The 22,405-nt window shown below is 39.8% G+C and overlaps 1 protein-coding gene across 1 annotated transcript in view; it reads left to right on the top strand.

Moving 5' to 3' along the window:
* Positions 1–22,405, top strand: part of LOC122794318 (avidin-like) — a 146,870-nt gene that overhangs the window by 33,226 nt on the left and 91,239 nt on the right. The window contains exon 2 of the mRNA XM_044062614.1: positions 18,726–18,939. Coding sequence (XP_043918549.1) covers positions 18,726–18,939 — 214 coding nt within the window. The remainder of the gene's footprint in view (positions 1–18,725; positions 18,940–22,405) is intronic.

The following is a 22,405-nucleotide window of genomic DNA, read 5'->3' as shown; positions in this document are numbered from 1 at the left end:
ATCCATTTCATGCAGGCTTCCCATCCTTTTCACTTCAACATGCTGTGCTGATGTTATCCACTATAAGTTGATTTGCAGTCTTGTAAAAGTCAGAATTGTGTCATTGTGCTTGTGTAAAGTACTATGCTTTGTAATCTGTGTACTTAGGTAGGGGTAGTGTTCTCACTGCAGTCAACTGTGTGTGTGTGTGTGTGTGTGTGTGTGTGTGTGTGTGTGTGTGTGTGTGTGTGTGTGTTTATGAATGTGTGTGTGTGTCTATACAGAAGAGCAGGAGTGTGAATCCTACAGTTAGTGCTCCAGTTCCACGGATTGACAGTATTTTGATACTTGTCAAAAAATAAAATGAGAGGCAAGAAAGTACTCCAGCAGTAAAGTTTACATTAGCGCTTTCATCCACAGCTATGTATGAACTTCATCAGACTGACGAAGTTCATACATAGCTGTGGACGAAAGCATGAATATAAACTTTACTGTTGGAGTACTTTCTTGCCTCTCATTTTATCTTTTTAACAAGTTTGTCTATTTATCATTTTGCTTTAGTATTTTGATACTTGCACATGCCTGCACATCCATTTCATGCAAGTCTCCCAACATCTTCTCACTAACATGCCCTGCTGATGTCCTCCACTATAAGGTGACCTGCAGCCTAGTATAAGTCAGACTTGAGTTTTGGCACTTGTGTAAGGTACCGTGCTCTGTAGTCTGTGTACATAGATTAAGTAGGGGTTCTATTCTCGCTGCTGTCAGTTGCTTGAGTGAGCTGTTGCTTGACATCACCAAAAGCATTTTACACCACCATGTGGGAGACTGTTACAATTTCCTCAACAGACACTGCTGATGTCATCAGCTATAAAGTGTTGTCTGAAACACTCCAAGTCAGACTTAAGCTGTGGTGTTTGCATAAAGTACTCTATTTTTTTAATCCCGTGTACTTAGATAGGTATGGGGTTCTATTCTCACTGCAGTAAATTGTGTGTGTGCTGTTGCTTGACATTACTGATAGCATTTTACATCACCATGTGGGACACTGTTATATTATCCTCAACAAACACTGCTGATGTTGTCTGAGACACTCCAGGACATACTTGAGCTGTGGTCCTTGTTTAAAGTTCTACATTCTATAACCTGTGTATTTAGACTCTGTGTGTGTGTGTGTGTGTGTGTGTGTGTGTGTGTGTGTGTGTGTGTGTGTGTGTGTGTGTGTGTGTGTGTGTGTGTGTGAGAGAGCTGTGGCCTGACATTATACAGAGCATTTCATGCCACCATGTAGGACACTGTGATATTTTCCTCAATGGACACTGCTGATGTCATCAGCTATTTCAGATTTTTGGATATGCCGTACTTCCCACCAGGTCAGGGTCAGAGACTGGCCTGGAGGCCACACAGAGGTCACCTTATCCTAGACAATAAAGATTACAGTGGCCTCGTTTTTAATGTATTTACATACATCATGGCATGGTTTGTAAGCTCTGTGTTATCTTACTGAGACAGCACTGTGGTCTCCAGCTGCTGCTGCATGTGTCTGGTGAGGTACATTTAAAGAGAGCATTGCACTGTATTAGTGTTCTGATGAGGTTTGACTACAGTGCTGTCATACAATCCTAAGATCTGAATATGATGGCGTTACTTATGATGTGCATAACATAGGCTTTCAATACCAGTGTGGGCACTTGGTGGCTGAGGTTTACATTGCTATCTACCTGTGTTCCCAGTGCTTGCATCACTGGGTTTCTGCATAGCAGGACTGTTGTGATTAACATGGACTTCCACTTTTCAGATGGACACCATAACAGACACACATGTCTACATTTATTTGTACATTGCATGGCTTTGTCATCATTCAATTGTCTGTCTTAGCATGTCCTGTACTATGTTATCATCATTGGTGGACTCAATGATTGTATGCAAGATGCAAGAATCAGCAAACTTGGTATGCCAAAGATCATATAACTTAGCCTGAACTGTCAAGAAAATGAGTCCAAATAGTGAAGGGCCAAGCCCAGATCCCTTGGGTTTGCCAATGGTGACAGTTGATTCACCAACTTACGCAATATGTGTTCTGTCAGTGATCCAATTGGTTACCCATCAACTGATGTAATGGTTAATTCCCAGCTGGGAGGGCTTCTCAATAATACCTGCATGGGGGACTGTGTCAAAAATCTAGGCCAGATCACTATAGGCAATAGGCACTGTCTTACCTTCATCCAGGCATATCACATAGAATCAATGGGCTGTGACAACATCACGGATCACCTATGGCATGACTCAGTACATATGCCTTCCTTTTATGGTTGAATACACACTTCAACACACCCTCCACAGGAGCTATATTCCCATCCAAGGGTGTACATCAACATGCAGCCACCTGAGCTGTGGGGACAACAACTGATGCATGCATGTATAGAGACATCTTGACTGTCCACAACTGTGAGGTACAGCAACATGTCATCATGGACTTCTTCTACATGTGCACTAGTAATATTCCGGCTATGTGCAACAGACCTGTGTGAGTTGTTAATGCTATATCAGGTCTGTTACATGTGATAGATGTCTTCAAAGAGGTCATCAATGGCATGCATGATGGCAACAGTATCGGGTCAATATTATATGTCTGAAGTCTGAAAACTTCGAATCTCATATGATTGACTCCATATGAGCAAAGTTTTCAAACATCAAACATAAAATATAAACAAACTAAAAATAAAAAAACCTACCTGAATACTCCATGCAGTGGGGAAAGCCCCCCTGCACCCCTCACACCCCCAGCTTCTTAAATATACCAACTCTGAGATCGCACTACATTGAAGTGAAGGGAAATATTCCCTATGGTGATCTCCGTTGAAACATTCGATGTTTGAAAACTTCGCTCATATGATGTCAATCTTATTAGATTTGACATTTTCAAACTTTGAATTTATAATATCGACCCAAAGTATCATCTAGTGGATCATATGGGGCCATAAACAGCTAAATCAACAAATGGGTAGACCACTCTATCACATACGTCACATCCCACTATGTTGAAATGTGTATATCTCAGGTCCAGTGATCAGGTCTGCACTTCAGGGCTGTCTGTTTGGCCCTTTCATGACCCTTACTTAAGCCTGAAGGACTACAGATCATGGGCAAACACTGACTACAGCTGTGATATTAGTATCATAGAGACAGTAATGACACATACCAAAAATGTCTGCCACAGCCATGACAACACCTGCATTGACAAGAAACATGAGAGGATTTGTTGAATCAGGAAAGAAATATACCACCCAACTATAATGTGGATATCGCACCCTATAATCAGACCAATAGGTATGGGTTCTGTGTCTGGGGTAGACGGTATGTAGTATAACCACCAGCATGTGGACAGAGTGCTGACTAATCCCTTGAATGTAAAACAAGTACTGAGTATTTGAAGGACATGCACATCAGAGGCCATAATACCTTCATGGTTCCAAGAAGTCAGCACACCAATAACTGTGTATAATGCACCCTTCTTCATGTACTCCCTACACATCTTCCAGTGATGTGTAACTGAAGTGTACCACCTTTGTCACAGTTCATTCTCACACAGCGTATTGGCCATACTTAGGTATTCTGTCTATGGAATATACATGACTGTCTGATGGTGTGGAACACCAATCAAGTTGTTATACCAGATGAATGCTTGCTACCTGTTCTGCTTATGCACACACACCACATACATAGGTGTTTGACAACCTTAACGGCATATATATAATTCATGACAGTGTGGATTGTGCTATATATATATATATATATATATATATATATATATATATATGTCCACTGAAAACAATCATAGTTAGAAAATGTCATAACTTCTAAGAAAGGTAAGGTTCTGCTCTATATTGAGGTGTGTCTGATTTGTTACAGTCAGTATTTCACCAAAATAATGTATTGGATGACGTACATTTCTTGAGTAGATGAGTCTACGTTGGTTATGTTGAGAGGTAGCCCTAGTTGTTTTTTGGATATAACAGACTGATTACGCTGTCTTATGATTACATGAATAAGAGATATGCATCAGTAAAGATGAGTTAAATATGAGAGGATGTTCAATATTTAAAACTGCATGCATAGCCAGACAAACACACCACTTCTGACTGTATTAAAGGAAAGCTTCTTAAAAAAGAAAAAAAAAGTCCCCATGACAGAAGAGCAATGATGTGCTATTTTTCAAGAAAATAAAGTCAGCAGTATGAATTTTTAGTAAGTTAGTAATCAGTTGTGTTTGCTGATAACGTGAGGTAGTATGTATGATATAAATAGGTTCTTAGGTGCTTAGGTTCAAAGTTTGTTCAGTACAGCAATACTTATTGAGAGAAGGTATATATATATATATATATATATATATATATATATATATATATATATATATGCATATGTATATAAAATACAAATGGCTTCAAAGATGTTACCATTTATTGACAGCTATTGTCTGTGTCTCCATAGTTAAATGTTTAAATATTATTATTTTAAACTGGAAGACATTTAACTACAACCTAAAAAATATATTTTAAAGAGTAATCACCAGAAAAACAGAACATTGACTCTAAAAATCAATGCCTCTACAATGTCCTGTAACATATGTGCTATCTGATGAGTTACTTTCATCACCATTTAAACACAGGAAAATATGTCAGGGTAAAGGCAGTGACATATATAATGAATAATTTACAGAAAAAAGTGACTTCTCAGAAATCATTGAGATGTTTTCAATATTCACCAGCTACAGGGAATTTTGAAATGTTGAACTGTGTTATGACAGCGAACATATTTGGGATTTCTGCCATCTCAGATTATCTCCGTGCATCTGGAGAGTGCTTGACACATATAACCAGAAAGGGTGTGTCATACAAGGGCATGAACAGGATAACTTTATACAACAGCTATCAAATGAATTAAAAATAAGGTTGCATAGAAAACTGTCCTCGTATCCTGTCTACAACAAATAGAGCAGGAAACCAATATTCAGAGATAGATTACAGAAAATGATAATGTCAGGACCTGCCAACAGGCAGTGAAAGCAGATTTTGATTGCATGCACTTGACAGTAGATTAATGGCTGTCATCAGCATGTGACCAACATAGTCAGAAATTGTCAATTTCTGCTATGTCAAAGGAAATTTCTTGTTTGCAGTTTACAGTAGAAATCTCATTTGAAAAACAAAACTATGACTATGATTTGGCATGATAGTTTTATTATACTGATAAAGACAAAAATGCTAGGTGTCTTTATTGAATTTAGCAAATATTAAATGCTTAGCCAATCATTAGCGGACCAGAGTTCCGCTGTGGCGACCCCTAACCAGGAAAAGCCGAAAGAAACAACAACATAAAAATAATTTTCCAAGTGGCTAGAACTCGTCATAGTAATATTATATCTCAGTGCTCTTGGAGGTTATTGGGGTATTCTATGCTCTCTTACCTCAAGATATTCCTGTGACGAGAGTGTGTGCAACCTCACAAAGAAAACAAAATTATCTAAGAGGGCCCTGATTGTATATTTCAAGTAGGCTCTTTTTCCATTTCGAAATGTGCAAAAACAGCAAGGCCGTGAAAAATATTAGAAAACCATTTGATATAATTTTTTTTTATTATTTCTATTGCTGGTCTTCATATGGCAAGTTGTTATGGTAGCATTAAATAAGGTGAGATTAATGCTATATGTGCATCTGTGCTATTGACAGGTAAATAAACAAAGAGCACTGTTTAATCCTAACTACAATTAACTCACAGCCACCATACACAGAGCTGACGAACTGTTTGAAACTGGTAGGTCATTGGTGCCAGCACTTTTGCTGCAAATATACCACAGTGCTGCCTTGCTTCTATTGTATCTCTCTTGTACCTCTTAATGTTTTTATTCCTTTTCTAGTTGTTCTCATGCTCAGCATTGAGGACTGAATGGAATTATTTGCTTTTTCTATGGCAGCAAAAAAATAAATAAAAATAAAAATGTTTTCTGGAAATGTTTAATAGTAGTACTAGCAGTAGTAGTAATACTAGTAGTAATAGCAGCAGTAAAAGTAGTAATAGTAGAAGTAGTAGTACTAGTAGTAGTAGTTGTAGTAATAGTATCGATAGTAGTATCAGTAGTAGCAGTAGCAGTAAAAGTAGTAGTAATAGTACTAGTAACAGTAACAGTAGTAGTAATAGTAGTAGCAGTCACAGTCGTAGTAGTAATACTAGTAGTAGCAGTTGTAGTAGTAGTAGTAGTAGTAGTAGCAGTAATAGTAGCACTCATAGTAGTAGTAGCTGTAGCAGTAATAGTAATATACTAGTAATTGTAGTAGTAGTAGCAGTGATAGTGGTAGCAGTAGTAGCAGTAGTAGTATAAAACTAAAGTTTAATGAAAAAAAATCTTTGCTATGTCATTTTTTAAAGTCTACTTTTGAGATTCAGAAATATGCCTAGTGAAATCACACTTAGGCTCCCACAGGTCTGCCACACAGAGAGATGCAGCCCAAACAGGATTATCAATTAACTAGGTAGAATTATTTAGACAGAAAAACAACTAGTCAGAAAACTAATTTGTGGAAATGGCAGGCCCATTGGAGAGAAATAGATTCCCACAATTGTGGCTAAGAGTGATAAAAAAAAATGCTGGGTAATCAGAAAGTATGTGCCTAAAGAAGGGCTCATGAGCAACATAAAAGCCCTATCAGAAAGTTTTCAAGCCACATTTCAGGACATCCAGCAGTGCCTGCATCTATCTTTTCATCTTCAAAAGGCATGAAAATAGATGTGTGGAAAAGTAGGTAAGAGAGTACAGTATGCAGAGGAACATTTAGAAGGAAACAGTGGATGTAAGAATGGAGTTGGAGGGTATATTTTTCCTAGGGACAGGCAACCATTTTTTAGTTAGAGAAGAAAAGGTTCTGAAGGATGTAATGCTAGGGTAAGGGAAGGAAAAAAGATGAGGTTTACAAGCAGAGCACACAAGCAAACATAAAAGTGACTGATAGAGGTGGTGCTGCGACATTTGGGGGGGCAATGGAATTTCAAACATATAGACAAAGGGAGGACAGTGGTGATTGGAAGGCATACACCACAAATATGGGGAGGAAGGGGGCATGTAAAGATGGGGAATACCAGGTTGAAGGAAAGGGTAGGTATAAATCTCCTTTTTCCACACTGTTTGAGTTAGTTGGTCGGCATCTCACCCTCCCTGCCATCAAATTGGTTTCTGCCAGAGTTGGTTAATGTGGAGCCAAATAGTGGTGCAACACTGTTGACCACCAAAACACCCTATCCAAGTGGATACTAAGGTTTTCATTCAGTGGCCAATCAACTCCCCTACTACTTCTATCAACTCCATGCATGTAGCAAACTAGTGTCGCCACTAGAGTGGCTGAAGGAGAAGGCTGGGAACATGGTATAGTTAGACCATTATGCTGCTACTTTGCCTGTGTGATATTAGAGTGGGAATTTAATGTTGCAGTAAGTTTCACCACAATGTGTTGTTATTGTGGGAAGTGGTGATGTACTTTTCAGGGACTTCTCCCTTTTCTTTACTGTGGTGAGACATGGAGTTTGTATATATAATTTGGAGGAGTGAATTTACCCCCACATTAGTGGGGGTACAGGGTGGCTTGGCCCCGTGCAAAAATTATTTTTTGTGTGTTCTTCTTACAGTTTTTCAGCTCAACATTTTTGGCATCCAATTTAAGATGAATGGTGAGCTGAAAAATGTTGCTTCACATTCATGTAGCTAAATCTAGAACCACTGGAGTCTGACCTGGGCCACACCACAGGCACAGCCATAGTAGGAGCTGCATACATAAATGGAGAAAAGTAAAACAACAACACTGTCCCACAAAAATATAAAGGATACTAACAAAGAGATGGCAAGGGAGAAAGAAACAGATATTACTATTATGTCTGTAACATGAATTATCAGACAATTATTGGCATGTATAAGAGGCAAGCAGTACATACAATGGTATAACATGACACCAAGTTCTACCTACCTGTATGATACCCTGACTGGATGGCACAATGTAGAAGGATGTGTAAAGTGACACAACTGCTATTACTTGGAGTGTGCATGCAGGTGTATAGGATGAGATGTGGAAAATGCAGTCATATGCAGAAAAAGTGATGACCTCTGTGCAGAACACTGTGTATGTTGAACACCTACAAGCACACTACAGAACAGTGGCACCCAGCAACACATATTAAAACTAAATATAGCAATGCAAATATGTGTGTGTATGTATGGGGAAAGGATTAACAGTACTACATCTGCAGGACTGAAGCATGGAAGAGGTGCTGACCAGGGATCACATCTAAGATTCAATATGGGTCTACAATCTAATAGCAAGATAAAACTGCAAGCCCTCACCCAAAATGCACTTACAATAAATAGCTACCCAGAAGAACTGTTTAGCCTTAACAAAGACATTTATCTTTCACCCCCCCCTGTAGGCAGCACCCAACAAAAAATATATATACCCTGTGTTACACATTGTGCTCAGCTGTTGGGTGCAACTACAGTTGTCAACCCAATGATGAAGTTATGAATGCATTCGGGAAGTTAGGTCCATATATGTTTGCAAATGTCAGTTATATGATATGTGTCTTATGGCTGTGTGATGAACACTGCCCTTAACAGCAATGCTTTGTATTAAACTCATAACATATTTTACCTCCTGTAATTACTATTACAGCAGTCACTGTACAGATCACTTCTGATTTGTATGCACTACATATAGGTTCATAGGTTCATTCTAGGCTATCTGCCCTAGGGCATTTATAAGCCTAGCCAGAGTGTGTTTGGCTTTCGCCACCCATTTTAAATTAATTTTGCTATGCCCTTTATCGAGGTTAGTATACTGTGCCTCTGTCTAACAGTGACACAGAAGTGATACCCGGGGTAAACCTACGATCTCCCATCCACTCATCAAGATTCCTCTTGAAGAGAGTCAATGAGGGACTCTGCCTAACCTGGACTGGGATTTTATTCCAGAGTGAAGGGAGCCTCTGGGTTAAGAATCTGTCCCGCCAGCATGTCTTATTTATTTCAGTGCTGAGGTTCAAGTCTCTCGAGCGCATAGCTCGATGGGATTTGGATTTTCTGAGGTGCAGCATGTCCATTAATTCCAAGTTGGACATGGCTTTAAACGTCAGGCACAGATCGCCTCTGAGCAGGCGGTATGCCACTGAGTAGAGCTGGAGTTTCTTTAACCGGGCAGCATATGGCATCTGTTTGAGCCCTTTGATCCTCTTGGTGAGGTACTTTTGGGGTCTTTCCAGTTGCTGCAGGTGTCTGGTAAGGTACATCCCAAAAGGGGCATTGTACTCAATTATGGGCCTGATGAGGGATGAGTAAAGAGGCACGATGACCTCCCCTGATCTAGATGTGAATCCCTTCATGATTAGGTGGGCTATATAAAATGTTTTTCTAATCACTTTGGCCACGTGGTTGTCAAATGAGAGATTGCTATCAACTTGGGTCCCCAGGTCCCTAATTACTTCTTCTGTACTTAATGGATTACCACCTATGTGGTAATTTGTGGGCACTTTGTTTTTGCCAAAGGGCATGACTATACACTTTTTGGCGTTTAGCTTGAGGCCATGGCTCTGGTACCAGTTGTCTGTTTCTATGAGGCCCTTTTGGAGGATGCTTGTGTCGGCTGGAGAGTCTATTATGGCGCCCAGTTTGCAGTCATCTGCGAACTTGGTCAGCCACAGTCCTTCCATGTTGGCCTGTACCTCCGAGAAATATATACCAAACGAGAGAGGTCCCAGGACTGAGCCTTGTGGGACGCCACTTGTAACTGGTTTGGAGTCTGACATGGCTCCAGCAATTCTAACCATGTGTGTTCTGTCCTTGAGCCAGTTTGCAACCCATCTAGTGACATAGGGGTTTATAGTTAAGCTGGTGAGCTTATCTATAATGCCCGAGTGGAGTATTGTATCGAAGGCTTTTGCGAGGTCCAGGTAGGCTGTGTGGACCACCTTTCCCTCGTCAATGGCCTTGGTGACTGTTTCAAAGAAATTGACCAGGTTTAAGAGGCAGGATCTGCCCTTAACAAAGCCGAACTGGGTAGGATCCAGTGTCTGTAGGTCCCCAATATCTTTATTTATGAGGTCCATGATGATCCTTTTCATAGCTTTGCAGACCAAGCTAGTCAGTCTTATGGGGCGATAGTTTCCAGGATCCGTTGAGGCACCACCTTTGTGGAGAGGGAACACTGTTGCTGTACGCCACTCTTTGGGTACATATCCTGTAGTAAGGCTGAGATTGAACAGTAGTTTTATGTTTGGGTTTAGCTCTTCTTGGAGTTCATGTAGGATGCAGCCCGGGACACCGTCTGGTCCCATTGATGCTGTGTTTTTTGCTTTGGAGAGGGCGGCTCTGAATAATGTATGTAAAATTAATTTTAAGTACAATATGCAACAGAGAATAAAGAAACTAAATACTAACACATATAGAGGTGTGCATTCTGACATTTTGCACACATAACTAGCAGCTGTATAATGAGCACTAGCAAAATATGTAGCTGCTCCATTCTACTTTTTAAGGAGGCTGTCCTACAAAAATGCTCTCGAGAGCTGCAAGATAATAAAAAAGCATACAAAAATCATACATTCTATGTCCAATGCTGCCATATATAAACTACAGAACTGTTTAAATGGCAGTCATTTATTACAGATACTTACACTACAGCTCAGGGCCTTTGCTCTGACTTGTTCTTCCCACTGATTAAGGAAGTCAGGATGTCACCTGCACAGATCACTGTAGTGGGTATTGTGGTGGTATCTGACAATGCCCGGGGAAGACTGTCCCAGGTATTTATTTTAAACTGTGGTCATAAGACTCCCCAGTCAGGTACTTCTGTGCAGCAAGACTAGCAATAGAAAACGTTTGCTGCTGTGCTACCAGAAGCCCTCCCAAAATCGGTGTCCTTCGAAACCAATACAGATAACTATGTTAGGCCTCTCTGAGTCCTGCACAGTCACCTTGTCTGCACATAATGTGCAATAGTAGGTAGCCTGATAGTGCTGCCATTTGCAGGGCTACCGTTACCTAGTGCATAAAAGGATGCTGTGGCATCATGGTGTTTTGATGTGAAAACTGTCATTGAAAATGTCTGTTAACTACATGCTGCTCAACTGTGTTTGTAAGTTTGCTTTTTTAGCACCTCTATAAGATACTTAAGTGTAATACATTTATCCACATTCCTGCATGGGTCAATAACCCACCACAATATGCTTAGTTCAGTTCAGCGGTACTCTTGCAAGTGCTTGTATCAAAGTTGGATCATGTTCAAATGAAGCCCTAGGCAGGGTAAAGCATCAGTCCCCCCCCCCCAGTAGCATTCCCCCAGCTGCCTCATGTTAGAAAGCTGGCACTCACTGATGAGGATGACAGCCAATTTCTTGGCATGGCCGGGGTCACAGTGTCAGTGTTTGACATGGGCAATGTGATGAGTTCCAGATAACCACAACATTCTCTGGACATGACTTCTGAGCCTGTGTCACTCACCCTACAATCCCAAGAAGTCACACAAGGATAGAAGGACAGAGACAGATCTCCCTCTGGAGGGATATATTTCCCTGTGAGTAGTCAACATACTTCCTCTGGCAAGTTCTCCTCCACATCTGGTGGGACAGTCCAGTATGGAAGGGAGATGCCACAGTGAGGCACTCGTAGTGCCACCTTTCCATTCCAACAGCCAGTGTTAAAGGATGTACATAACAATCTAGATATCCACATAGGTGAGATGTTCATGCTGAGTCCACCCATATCTCAGGTCTAATTTCTTGCAGTTGTAGAGCACTCCCTCCCTCCAACATGGTGTGAATCATACCTATGACTTAGGAGAGGGTAATTCCATGAGCAGGGGCATGCATGGTCAATGCATATGTCTCTACAGGATGTCCTGGACCTGTCAACCAGATCCTGGCATAGGGCTACAACATCTGCTGAAACTGTGTACAAGCAAACATTCAGTCAGACTTCTGCACTGTCCACCTCCATACAGTCACACAGCAATGGAGCCAACATCTCATCAATGGCAAGTCTATCTCAGTATCCCAGCCCACCACAAAAGGTCTGTCACATACATCACAAAATACTGTTGAAATGCGCCACCACAAATACAACTGCTCACTGACAACACTTGTCACTGTGGGTCTCCACACCTATGATTATGATAATAAAAGGACCCTGTCCTCTGTATTGTGTTTCCTGAGTAGCCTATGCCTAATGCATTGTCTAGGCCGTCTATGCATATTATGGCACAGCCTGGAAGAAGGTTTTCATGCATAATTTTCATGTTCTGTATAACAGTTTGTCCTGGCCTGTAATTTTGATGCTGTCCTTATCTCTCTCTTTCTCTCTCTGTCTCTCTCTCTGTACTCTCTCTTTCTCTCTCTATTAGTCAGTGTCACAGAATACTCTGCCAGCTTCTGTCTAATATAGTCCTCCCTTGCAGGTGGCTCTTACACATGATACTCATCAGATACTTCCTCCACTGCTGAGATTGGGACGGCCTCTTCTTGAATGTGCCTGCCCTGCTGTATCTTCTTGCACATAATGATTTTATGTTATACTAAACAGACTGAAAAATTATTTATCCATGTTGCAGTTTCAAACTTCAGGGCACTCCCAAATTCATCCAGTCAGTGGAAGTCAGCCTTCAATAGGTCAAACAAACATTTCACAAGGACACTGGTCTGTGACAGGGCAGTGTTGTTGAGATTCTCTGCCATGGTCTGAGGATTTCTGATAAGTGTCATTAACCATGGCTTCAGGACATGACTAACATTGCCAATAAGATGTCCCTGGATAAAAATCACCCACACAGATAGCTGTTATAAGTTGCAGATGTGCCAGATATGTGATTCAAGGGCACTACCTGTATGGCTTGCAGACACATTATATATTATATTCTGTGCATTGCAGATAATGTAGCACTTGATAGAGTGGTATATATCTTTTTTTCCATGCCCAGCTATGACATTTATTGCAATTTTGATGCAGAGTATTGTCCCAGTACCACAGAGAAATTGGTTATGTCAGAGTTAGAGCTATATATTCTGGCATCCTAAGCCATTCCCTGATCTGGTGCCCCTCAACTGATTACCCAAACAAAAAAATAGGTATTTCCATATTTCATAGGTTCATAGGTGTGTACTAGGCTAATCACCCTGGAGCCTTACAAGCCTAGCCCATAGGATTGCCCTGGCATCGTGCCACCTGACATTAGTTCCCAGTGCCTCTGTCGAGTAGAGCCACTGGAGTGATCTCTGGGGTGAATTTTCTATTTACCATCCACTCATCAAGATTTATCTTGAAGAGGGCCAGTGAGGTGCTCTGTTTGACATGTATGGGAAGTCTACTCCATAGCATGGGCAGTCTCTGGGTTATGAACCTGTCCCTCCAGCATGTTCTGTTGATTGTGGTAATGAGGTTGAGGTCTCTGGAGAATGTGGTGTGGAGGGATAGGGATTTCTTTAGCTGTAGCATTTCTAACAGGGCTGGGTCAGACATGGCTTTGTAAGTCAAGCAGAGATTGCCTCTAAGTAGGCAATATGAGAGAGAGAATAGTTGGCGTTTTTTGAGTCTGTCCATAAAGGACAACTGTTTAAAGCCTAGGATCATATTTGTGAGGTACTTTTGCAGCCTCTCCAGTTGTTGCAGGTGTCTAGTGAGGTACATGCCAAATGGGACATTGTACTCAATGACATTGACCTCTTTCTTCCTGGATGCAAAACCCTTAGTAATGAGATGTGCCACATAGGACTTTCTGACTACATTGGTAATGTGGTGGTCAAAAGAGAGGTCGCTGTCAAACTGTGTTGCCAGATCTCTTATAACACCTTCTATGTTCAGTGGACTACTATCAATGTGGTAATTCATGGGAAATGAGTTTTTTCCAAAGGGGATGCCAACACATTTTTTGCCATTGAGCTTAAGGCCATGGTTCTGACACCATTCGTTGGTCTCAGTGAGGCCTTTCTGCAGGATGTTAACATCACTTGGGGAGTTAATAATACCTCCCAACTTGCAATCATCTGCGAACTTTGTCAGCCAGAGTCCCTTTGTGTTGGCCTAGACTTCAGAGAAGTAGATACCAAACAGGAGAGGATCCAGGAACAAACTCGGTGGGACTCCCCTCGTGACTGGTCAGCAGTCTGACTTGGAGTCAGCTACTTTCACACTGTGGTTCTGTCTGTGAGCCAGTTTGCAACCCATCTAGTGATATAAGGATTGATGCCTAGTTTAGTGAGTTTTTCTATGTTTCCTGAGTGGGATATGGTATCAAAGGCCTTGGTCAGATCAAGGTAGGCTGTATGAACCACCTTGCCTTCATCCACACCTTTAGTGACTGACTCAAAGAAGTCGACCAGGTTGAGCAGGCATGATCTTCCCTTCACAAAAACAAACTGTGTGGGATCCAGAGTTTGGAGATTCCCTATATCCTTGTTTATTAGGTCCATGATGATGCATTCCATAGCTTTGCATATTAGACTCATCAGGCTAATGGGGTGATAGTTCTCAGGGTCTGTAGTCACTCCTCCTTTGCAGAGAGGGATGACTGTAGCAGTGCACCATTCAGTAGGAACAAAGCCTGAGGTGGGGCTGTGATTGAACAGGGCACACATGTGCAGTGCCAGTTCACTCTGTAGTTCATGCAGAACACAGCCAGGGATATTGTTAGGTCCCATAGAAACTGTATTCTTGGCCATGGACAGTGCTGTTTTAACCTGTGCAGCAGTAATACTGCATGTCTGGCAATCTGCTGGTATTGTGATTGGTCATTTGAGGGGAGAGAGAGGGTAAAAGTTAGCACTGAATCTGTCAGCTAGTATATTGGCAATACCTGTTGGCTTAGTATAGGAGGTACCACTGTGCAGTAGCTAAGAGCAAATCTGAGTATTGCCATTCAGATTCTTTACATAACTATAGAAGGCCTTGTGGGTGTCTTTACTATCCGCTGCAATTCTGTTTTCATACTTAGCTTAGAGGATTTGATGAAGGATCTTAACTTTCTGTTGAGGCTGATAAGGGCATTTTTCCAGTCTTGGGACTTCACCTTATTCTACAGCAGTTTCTTCCTTCTGTTGTAGAGTTTGTTTATGGCAGGGAACCACCAGATTGGCTTCCTTTTTTTGGAGGAGAGCATCTTAGTTCTATTGGGTATGGTGAGATCCATGTATTTGTGTACCTGTTCGTACAGTGCATTGGTGTATGATTTGGCAGTCATGCAACTATTCTCCATTTGCATGGGTGTTGTGAAGTTAGCCACCTCAATTTTTAGAAGCCCAAATTAGCTTTGGAGTTTTTCATGGTCGTTACCTTTGCGAGGGTGGGGGGTGGGAGGGATGTGGATTTCCAAAGTGATTACTTTGTGGTCGAATCTAACCAGGAAGGAGTTGACTATTGCTGTAGAGCAATGGTCGCCCATGTTAGTAATGACCAGGTCAAGGATGTTGCTACCTATAGTGGGGGTAACAATGAGCTGGTTCGGGGCATTGGAATTAATAAATTCCAGGAAATGTTGGGCAAGTGTATTGGTACATGAGTAGTTTTCCCAGTTAATGGAGGGGTAGTTGAAGTTGCCCAGTATGAGAGTGTTAGGTTGGACCCTAATATTCTCCAGGGTGCTTAGGAACATGGAGTATGAGTCTTGTGACATGGTTGGGGACCTATAGCAGGCTATGACCTAAATCGCTGTCTTACCCAATGTTAGCTGCACCTGAAGTATCTACGATGCATTATGTTGGTCTGGAGGTGTGTGCATCCTTTATGAATATGGAAACACCACCGCCTTTGGAGCTTTAGTCCAAGTTCTGGGGCTGAAAGGTGTGGAATGAGATATAGCAGTGCAGGTGTGCTTTCTGCTGCTTTGAACCAGGTCTCTGTTACAGCACAAATGTCGATGTTCTCCATTTTAAGAAGTGCTTCGAGCGAGTGCATTTTGAGATTTAGACTTCTAGCATTGAGCAGCATGACCCTCAGATTGCATTTGTTTGTAACTGTTACTATGGTAATTTGGTCTTTGGAACACAGCCTAAAAAAGGCACTACAAGGGTGGCAAGAGCCTTGGCCAGTATCCAGAAGCCCAGTGATGACAGATGTAGGCCATCTCTGGCAAAGCATCGAGGTCTGTCAACAATGTCATCCCAGGCAGACAGATACAGGATCCCCTTGGAACAAAGGACTAAAAATAGGTCATCTAATTTCTTAAAACTGTAGAAAAACATTTGCTACAGCTAAAATAATACAGAGTGCTGAGCACTCCAACTCTGACCAAGAATGCAGTAATACCAGACCCCACATTAAGTGCTGAAGCACTTCACATCTGGCTGCAAATATAGAAATGAAATGTTGGCATTGAAAATTGTATCCCATGATATCTTCAACTTGAGGCAGCTGCCCCCTTTAACCCACCCTAGCTACACCTCTTGGCTATGTCATAAAAAGCCTGCATAGTGTTTGCTCTCTCCTGTATGAAATGTGGAGACCACATGCATTCTCCTACATGCTGCAACATGACATTGAGAAACTTAGGTAGATGCCTGGGATACACCCACCATATCCTCTGCTGGTCACTGACAGGTACTTGTAGCTAGTATTCTCACATGTATTAGAATCCATCCCATGCATCACATCTTGACTAGCTCCTGCATGGTACCACTGCCCACATGGTTAATGTCCATTTGCATCATGGAGGGCTTGATATGTTAATCATAGATGGAAGACACTTCATATTCAAGAGCAATGACCATGCAGCACTACATTGAGCACATCCTGCTGGATATACAGATTTGCTAATATGGTGGTCGTCTGGTACATGTTTTTGCAGTCTGTCTCTAGTTACTTCATGTTTAACTGCAAAACCTCTGGAGTTAATATCTCTTGGTGCAAAATATACATACTTCTCCAAATCACTCCACCATATTAGTTACTTATCACTGCATCCATGGCTGTTCTCATTTTATACTGTTTTCTCATTATTGTGTTACTGTACTACAATTGCATATTATGCAGACCACAGAATTTCATGTGCTTCCACGCTTGTTTTCTGTGTTCCCATAAATCATCCCAATCAACCCAGTCCTGTGCATGGCCACACATCATATAAAACCACTTACTGCAAAACAAAAAAATGTTTCTGAATCCCAGGGTACAGCTTCTGGAGTGTCATTCTACTTTATGAAATAGATGACATTGCCCTTTTAAATAGTTTTTTAAAGTTAATTAATAATTTTAATTGATGTTAATTATGGTATTAGTGAAATTACTGGGCTTTCTAAGTGAACTATAGCAGAATGAATGTTAGTTCTGATGAAGTCTTAGTGACGAAAGTGCTTAATGTTGGATATTTGTGAATAAAGACGTTACGTTTCCTGACTCTGTTGCTTCTTACATTTTGACTGAATTTATAGTTTGAAGAGATTTTTATCACTGCAAAATTTAAGCCATAGCTTACCTAGCAGTATGCTCTAGATGTGAATGATTATACATTGTTAAGACTATTAGAGGATTAAACCAATATTTATGCATACACACACACACACACACACACACACACACACACACACACACACACACACACACATATATATATATATATATATATATATATATCAGCTGGAAAAATATGAGTCGTATCCCATATAAACATGCCCCAAAATATACTTATTATATTTATGTGTGCGTGTTTGTGTGTGTCTGTATTGTATATGTGTATATACATAGATATATGTATATATACACACACACACACACACACACACACACACACACACACACACACACACACACATTATAATTTGGAATTTGATCCTAAAGGTAGGAGCACAATTTAAAATGAAATCTTAGAAAATTAAAAGGGCAGATATGACATGTTCTTACAGGAAATATTTTAAGTACTTGCTTTTAAGCTGCGTTTCTTTCCTGAAGTAGTCTCAACATGTGCAGGAGAATAGAATGTTAACAAAAATAAATGTTACTGAGGTTGGTACATTTTATGGTTCCATTGCTTATTGTTGTTTGTAGTGCTTAATTTTCTAGGCACTTCACAACAACAGCAAGAAGTCAGAATATGTAAGACAGCGAATAAAACCAGAAATTAACAGACAGGTGAATTAAATTTGAAGTGGATGCATTCTTAATGGACATAGATATATTTTGAATGTTCATAAAAGCAATTGCAGTAATGATGCAAATTGTTGCAGAGTAACAAAATAAAATGCAGTGTGATCACGTGTACTGTTATAGTATAAAACCTTAAAGAAATGAATTCCCTTTAAAACATAGTCACACATCTTACTTCCTAGCTTATAAAATATTCTAAGCAGTTTTGCACAAGTCATCAAATCTTTCTGCATTCATGTGATCCAGGTCAAATATGATTTCTGGTATTTGTTGTTATCACAACCAAATGTAAGTTAACATTAAAAAGTACCAAATGTATTTAGTCTATTAAGGATCAGTATGCCTGTTAACTGATGCAATAACTGGTTTCTTCATTCTCTGTTTTGTTCTTCTAATTACTGGAATGTTATATATAGTTGATCATTGTCTGCCAGGAGCCCTTCATTTACCTGAACTCTTTCAAGAAATACTGACTAGGTTAAATCAACATGAAAAATAAATAATCTGAGTGCAGTACAATTTTCATAAATATTTAAAAAAAACTATTTTATTACAGCTATTACAGCTATGAATCTTGCTTTGTTTTTAGTGTCATCTGTCTGGAAAATGGGAAAATCAGCACAAATCTATTTTAACAATAACAAATGTTAAAGAGAGTACTGGTACCCTTATGGGTAACTATGTAACAATAGTATCTGTGAAAGGAAATGGAACAACAGCAAATCCAGAGTCTGCCCTTTATGGAGTTCAAGATCGAGGAGAACAACCAACTTTTGCCTTTACAGTCGACTGGTCATTTGCAGGTAACCAAACTCATTATCTTGTTATGTTTGCTTAGTTCAGTTAATAAATGTGCAATAATATATATTTATTGATTTGTTTTTATATACCTGGAATGTCCTGTTTAGCCACTAATCCTGGGTTACCTAGGTATGGAATCACAATATAGAAAATTGTACATTTAGTCTGACTCCAATTTTATCAAAACAATATACACAGATACTTGCAACAGATATCACTGGTTAAGATCAAAGACTGTAGTTTAAGCAGTTTTAATTTTTGAATAATTATCTGTTTTAAAACTTTTCAATCTATGTTACAATGTATAAGGATTTTTTTGTTTGTTTTGTGCACTAATATAGGCTTCATTACACAGCTAATGTAAACATTCAGAAAGATTCTATCTTCTTTTAGCAAAGGTTTAAAGTTGCATGATACTCTGACTCTTTAAAGTTATGGCTGCAGAGGATTTGCCTAAAGGACTATGTACCCACATGGTTGCATCCTCTGTTGTTGAAGTACACTCTTGTTGAATGCATGTTGTTAGAATTCAAGTGATTGTATAACTTGTATGTTGAAGGGGAATGCATAGCAAAATATCAGCTGGGGTTTAGACTGGACAATGCCAGGGTAAGGTGCTTTCATTTTTCCCTGATATTTGATATTGTGTGAAATTGCAGTTAGTATTTTTCAGTTAGCAGGGATGTAGGGGTATTGGGGGGGGGGGGGGGTGACTCAAAGCAAAATGTAATTAAAAAAAATTGTTGTGGATTTTTAGTGACTCCATCATTCAGTGTTCTATACATCAATAGACAGAGTTCAAGCACATTTCTTTTCGATTGGTTGTCTATAATCTGACACACAGAAACACACACACACACATTCAAAACACCTATATATACCCATACTAATGTATAAATTTCTATCTGCATGAGTCATAACTCTCAACCATCCACCTCCAAAATGTGGAAGACTGCCTTTCACAATGTGAAACAAATGGGCAAAATACGGAACACGTACTGACAACTTCAACTTGATTCAGTAGTATTTATCATGCCTCATTTCTAACGCTGAATGTGAGACAAACCCTTTCAATGTGGAAAAGCATGTGGAGTGGACTTTTTAAGACTAAAAATGAAATATACTTGAGAGGCATGGCATGAGTGATTTGCTGCTAATTTTTGTATTCATGCAGTAATGTGCGAAGACTGTGGAGCTTTTTGCTTCCAGCTTCTCTGTATCTTGCATTATAGACATAAACAATATGAATGTTTCTATTATTTAGTTCTATATTACAGTATGAACAGGTATGTATAGGTTAGTGTCAAGAGATAATATAATTTGTCTTCTTCTGTCCCATAAATTAGATGAAGCCTGCAGCCCTCTCACACACCCCTTTCCACTTTACCCCCGATTCCATCCTTCCTTAACCTATATTGTCATCCCCTGTGGTTACTGCCTCTCATTCATCCTACATCCCTCTTCTTTTTGCATTGCTCTCACACTTCTCCTGTCTTCTTCTTTTCCCTCTGCATGCCTGTCACACCTTTTTTCTGCCTTCTCCCCACAGTATCCTCTCTTGCAACTATTTTCACTTGCCTCTTCTAATGTCTTAATACCTCTTTATATAATGATATGCTGCCATCCCTGCATAAACTATTTCAGTCATTATAGCTACATTTTATCCATAAAGCTCTGTTAAGCATAATTCCGTTTTTCTATCCATGTTTTGACACTTCTTGAAGTAAATGTTGCAGCATTTTCCTGCATCTGTAAATATGGATATGTATTTGTTTTTTAGCATATCCTTGTACCTGTAAATATGTTTTGTTCATTTTTATGTCATATTATTGACCCAGGCTGTGCCTGCAAATGGTTGATTGAGATCAATGCACTACCCTGGTAAACAAATACAAGTAAGTAAATAAATGAACATCATCGCTGGTCATCACTTAACAAGACCTTCTTACTCATCCTTCATGACTTCTGGTTTGAATGACTTCTTGACATTAAACAAAATACGTGATCTGTAAGAAGTACTAGCAGATCAAACAATGCCAATGCTGATGTAATGTATTCAGAAGTGTTAAATTACTGTAATGGTTCAGAGCTTGTCTGGAACAGAATCCATAAATATTGATTGGTAGTTATCGAATACATGCCAGATTGGCAAGATGGTATCAGCAACAGCTCAAGTAACAGTCCAGCATTATGTGCATTTGCCAGAAACAGATTATTTGAGAGCTCTCAATCTCATTTGCAGATACTGTAGCCCCTGTAGTTAAAACTTCTCCAAACAATAATGTTCACTGCACCCAATACCTTCCACCTACCAATACAGACTCCCATTATTTCCCCCGACAATTTATGTTGACAATCAAATCATAATAGGATGGATCTATACCCTGTGATTCTCCCAGACACAGCCAAAGAGACAGTCTTGTGGATTATAGACATCATCGACGACAAGGTCATATTGCTAAAAGATTCTAACACACATTATTTAGAAATGTAATAAAAGTAATAAACTGGTCGTCATTATGTACTCTGCTTATGGATACTGCATTAAAATACCTCAACTCAACTTACTTACCATTATGGCCCAAATCACCTTGATAAAGGTAAAATGTAAGACCTCACCATGGATTCCTTCTCTGATAAAAACTTATAATGACCCAACATGACAGGGTTTGGAAGTAGCATATTCTAACCAAATCCCCCTACCACAATGCCTCTCTGTTCCAAATAGTACAAAAAATATAAATGTTTTACCAATGTCTGTTAAGTTCCTTAGCACAGCCCATTATCCCTTCAATAGGTAACAATCACAACAATGTAGGCATCTCTTTTCAAAAAAATCTCAATACCTCATGCATATCTCTCATCTCCAATACTGAAGTGAGCAAGCTCCTCAAACAAACACAATATCTCTCCCTTAACATATCATCCCACCATTCTATTTCAGACATACTGTTATGCTAAAGGCATTACCTATCCCATCTTTGTGTAGCACCTAAATAAATAAATAAATAGAACAGTGTTTTAGATTTGGCATAATGGTTAAGGCCTTCACCTCATAAATGCAAGGTATAGGGTCTGTGTCTGACCTTCAGTTATTAGCTGGGGGTAAAAGTGCCCTCTAGGGCATTTTGTCTACTATTCACCTATGAAACTAAAATAAATGCATACAAATTTAAAAATAATTAAAAAAATAACCATAATACTATTCAATCCTGTACAGTTTTTAAACTTTAAGCTTTAAACAACAAGGCATAATTTTCACCTCAGCACTAAAATTTGATCAATACATCACTAAAGTTGCCCATCTTAGCTCCTGCAGACTAGACACTATTTACACAACATGATGGTTCACAGCTGCCCACACTTCTTTGGCTGCTGCCACATCCTACATACTCCACAGCCTACATACTCTACAGCCTACACACACCACAGCCTACATACTCCACAGCCTACATATGCTACAGCCTA

Source organism: Protopterus annectens, chromosome 2.part1, assembly GCF_019279795.1.
Source record: "Protopterus annectens isolate FY-2018-M chromosome 2.part1, PAN1.0, whole genome shotgun sequence".
Classification (NCBI taxonomy): Eukaryota; Metazoa; Chordata; order Ceratodontiformes; family Protopteridae; genus Protopterus; species Protopterus annectens.
Note: the sequence above shows the minus strand (reverse complement) of the source record. Positions and strands in the feature narration are given on the sequence as shown.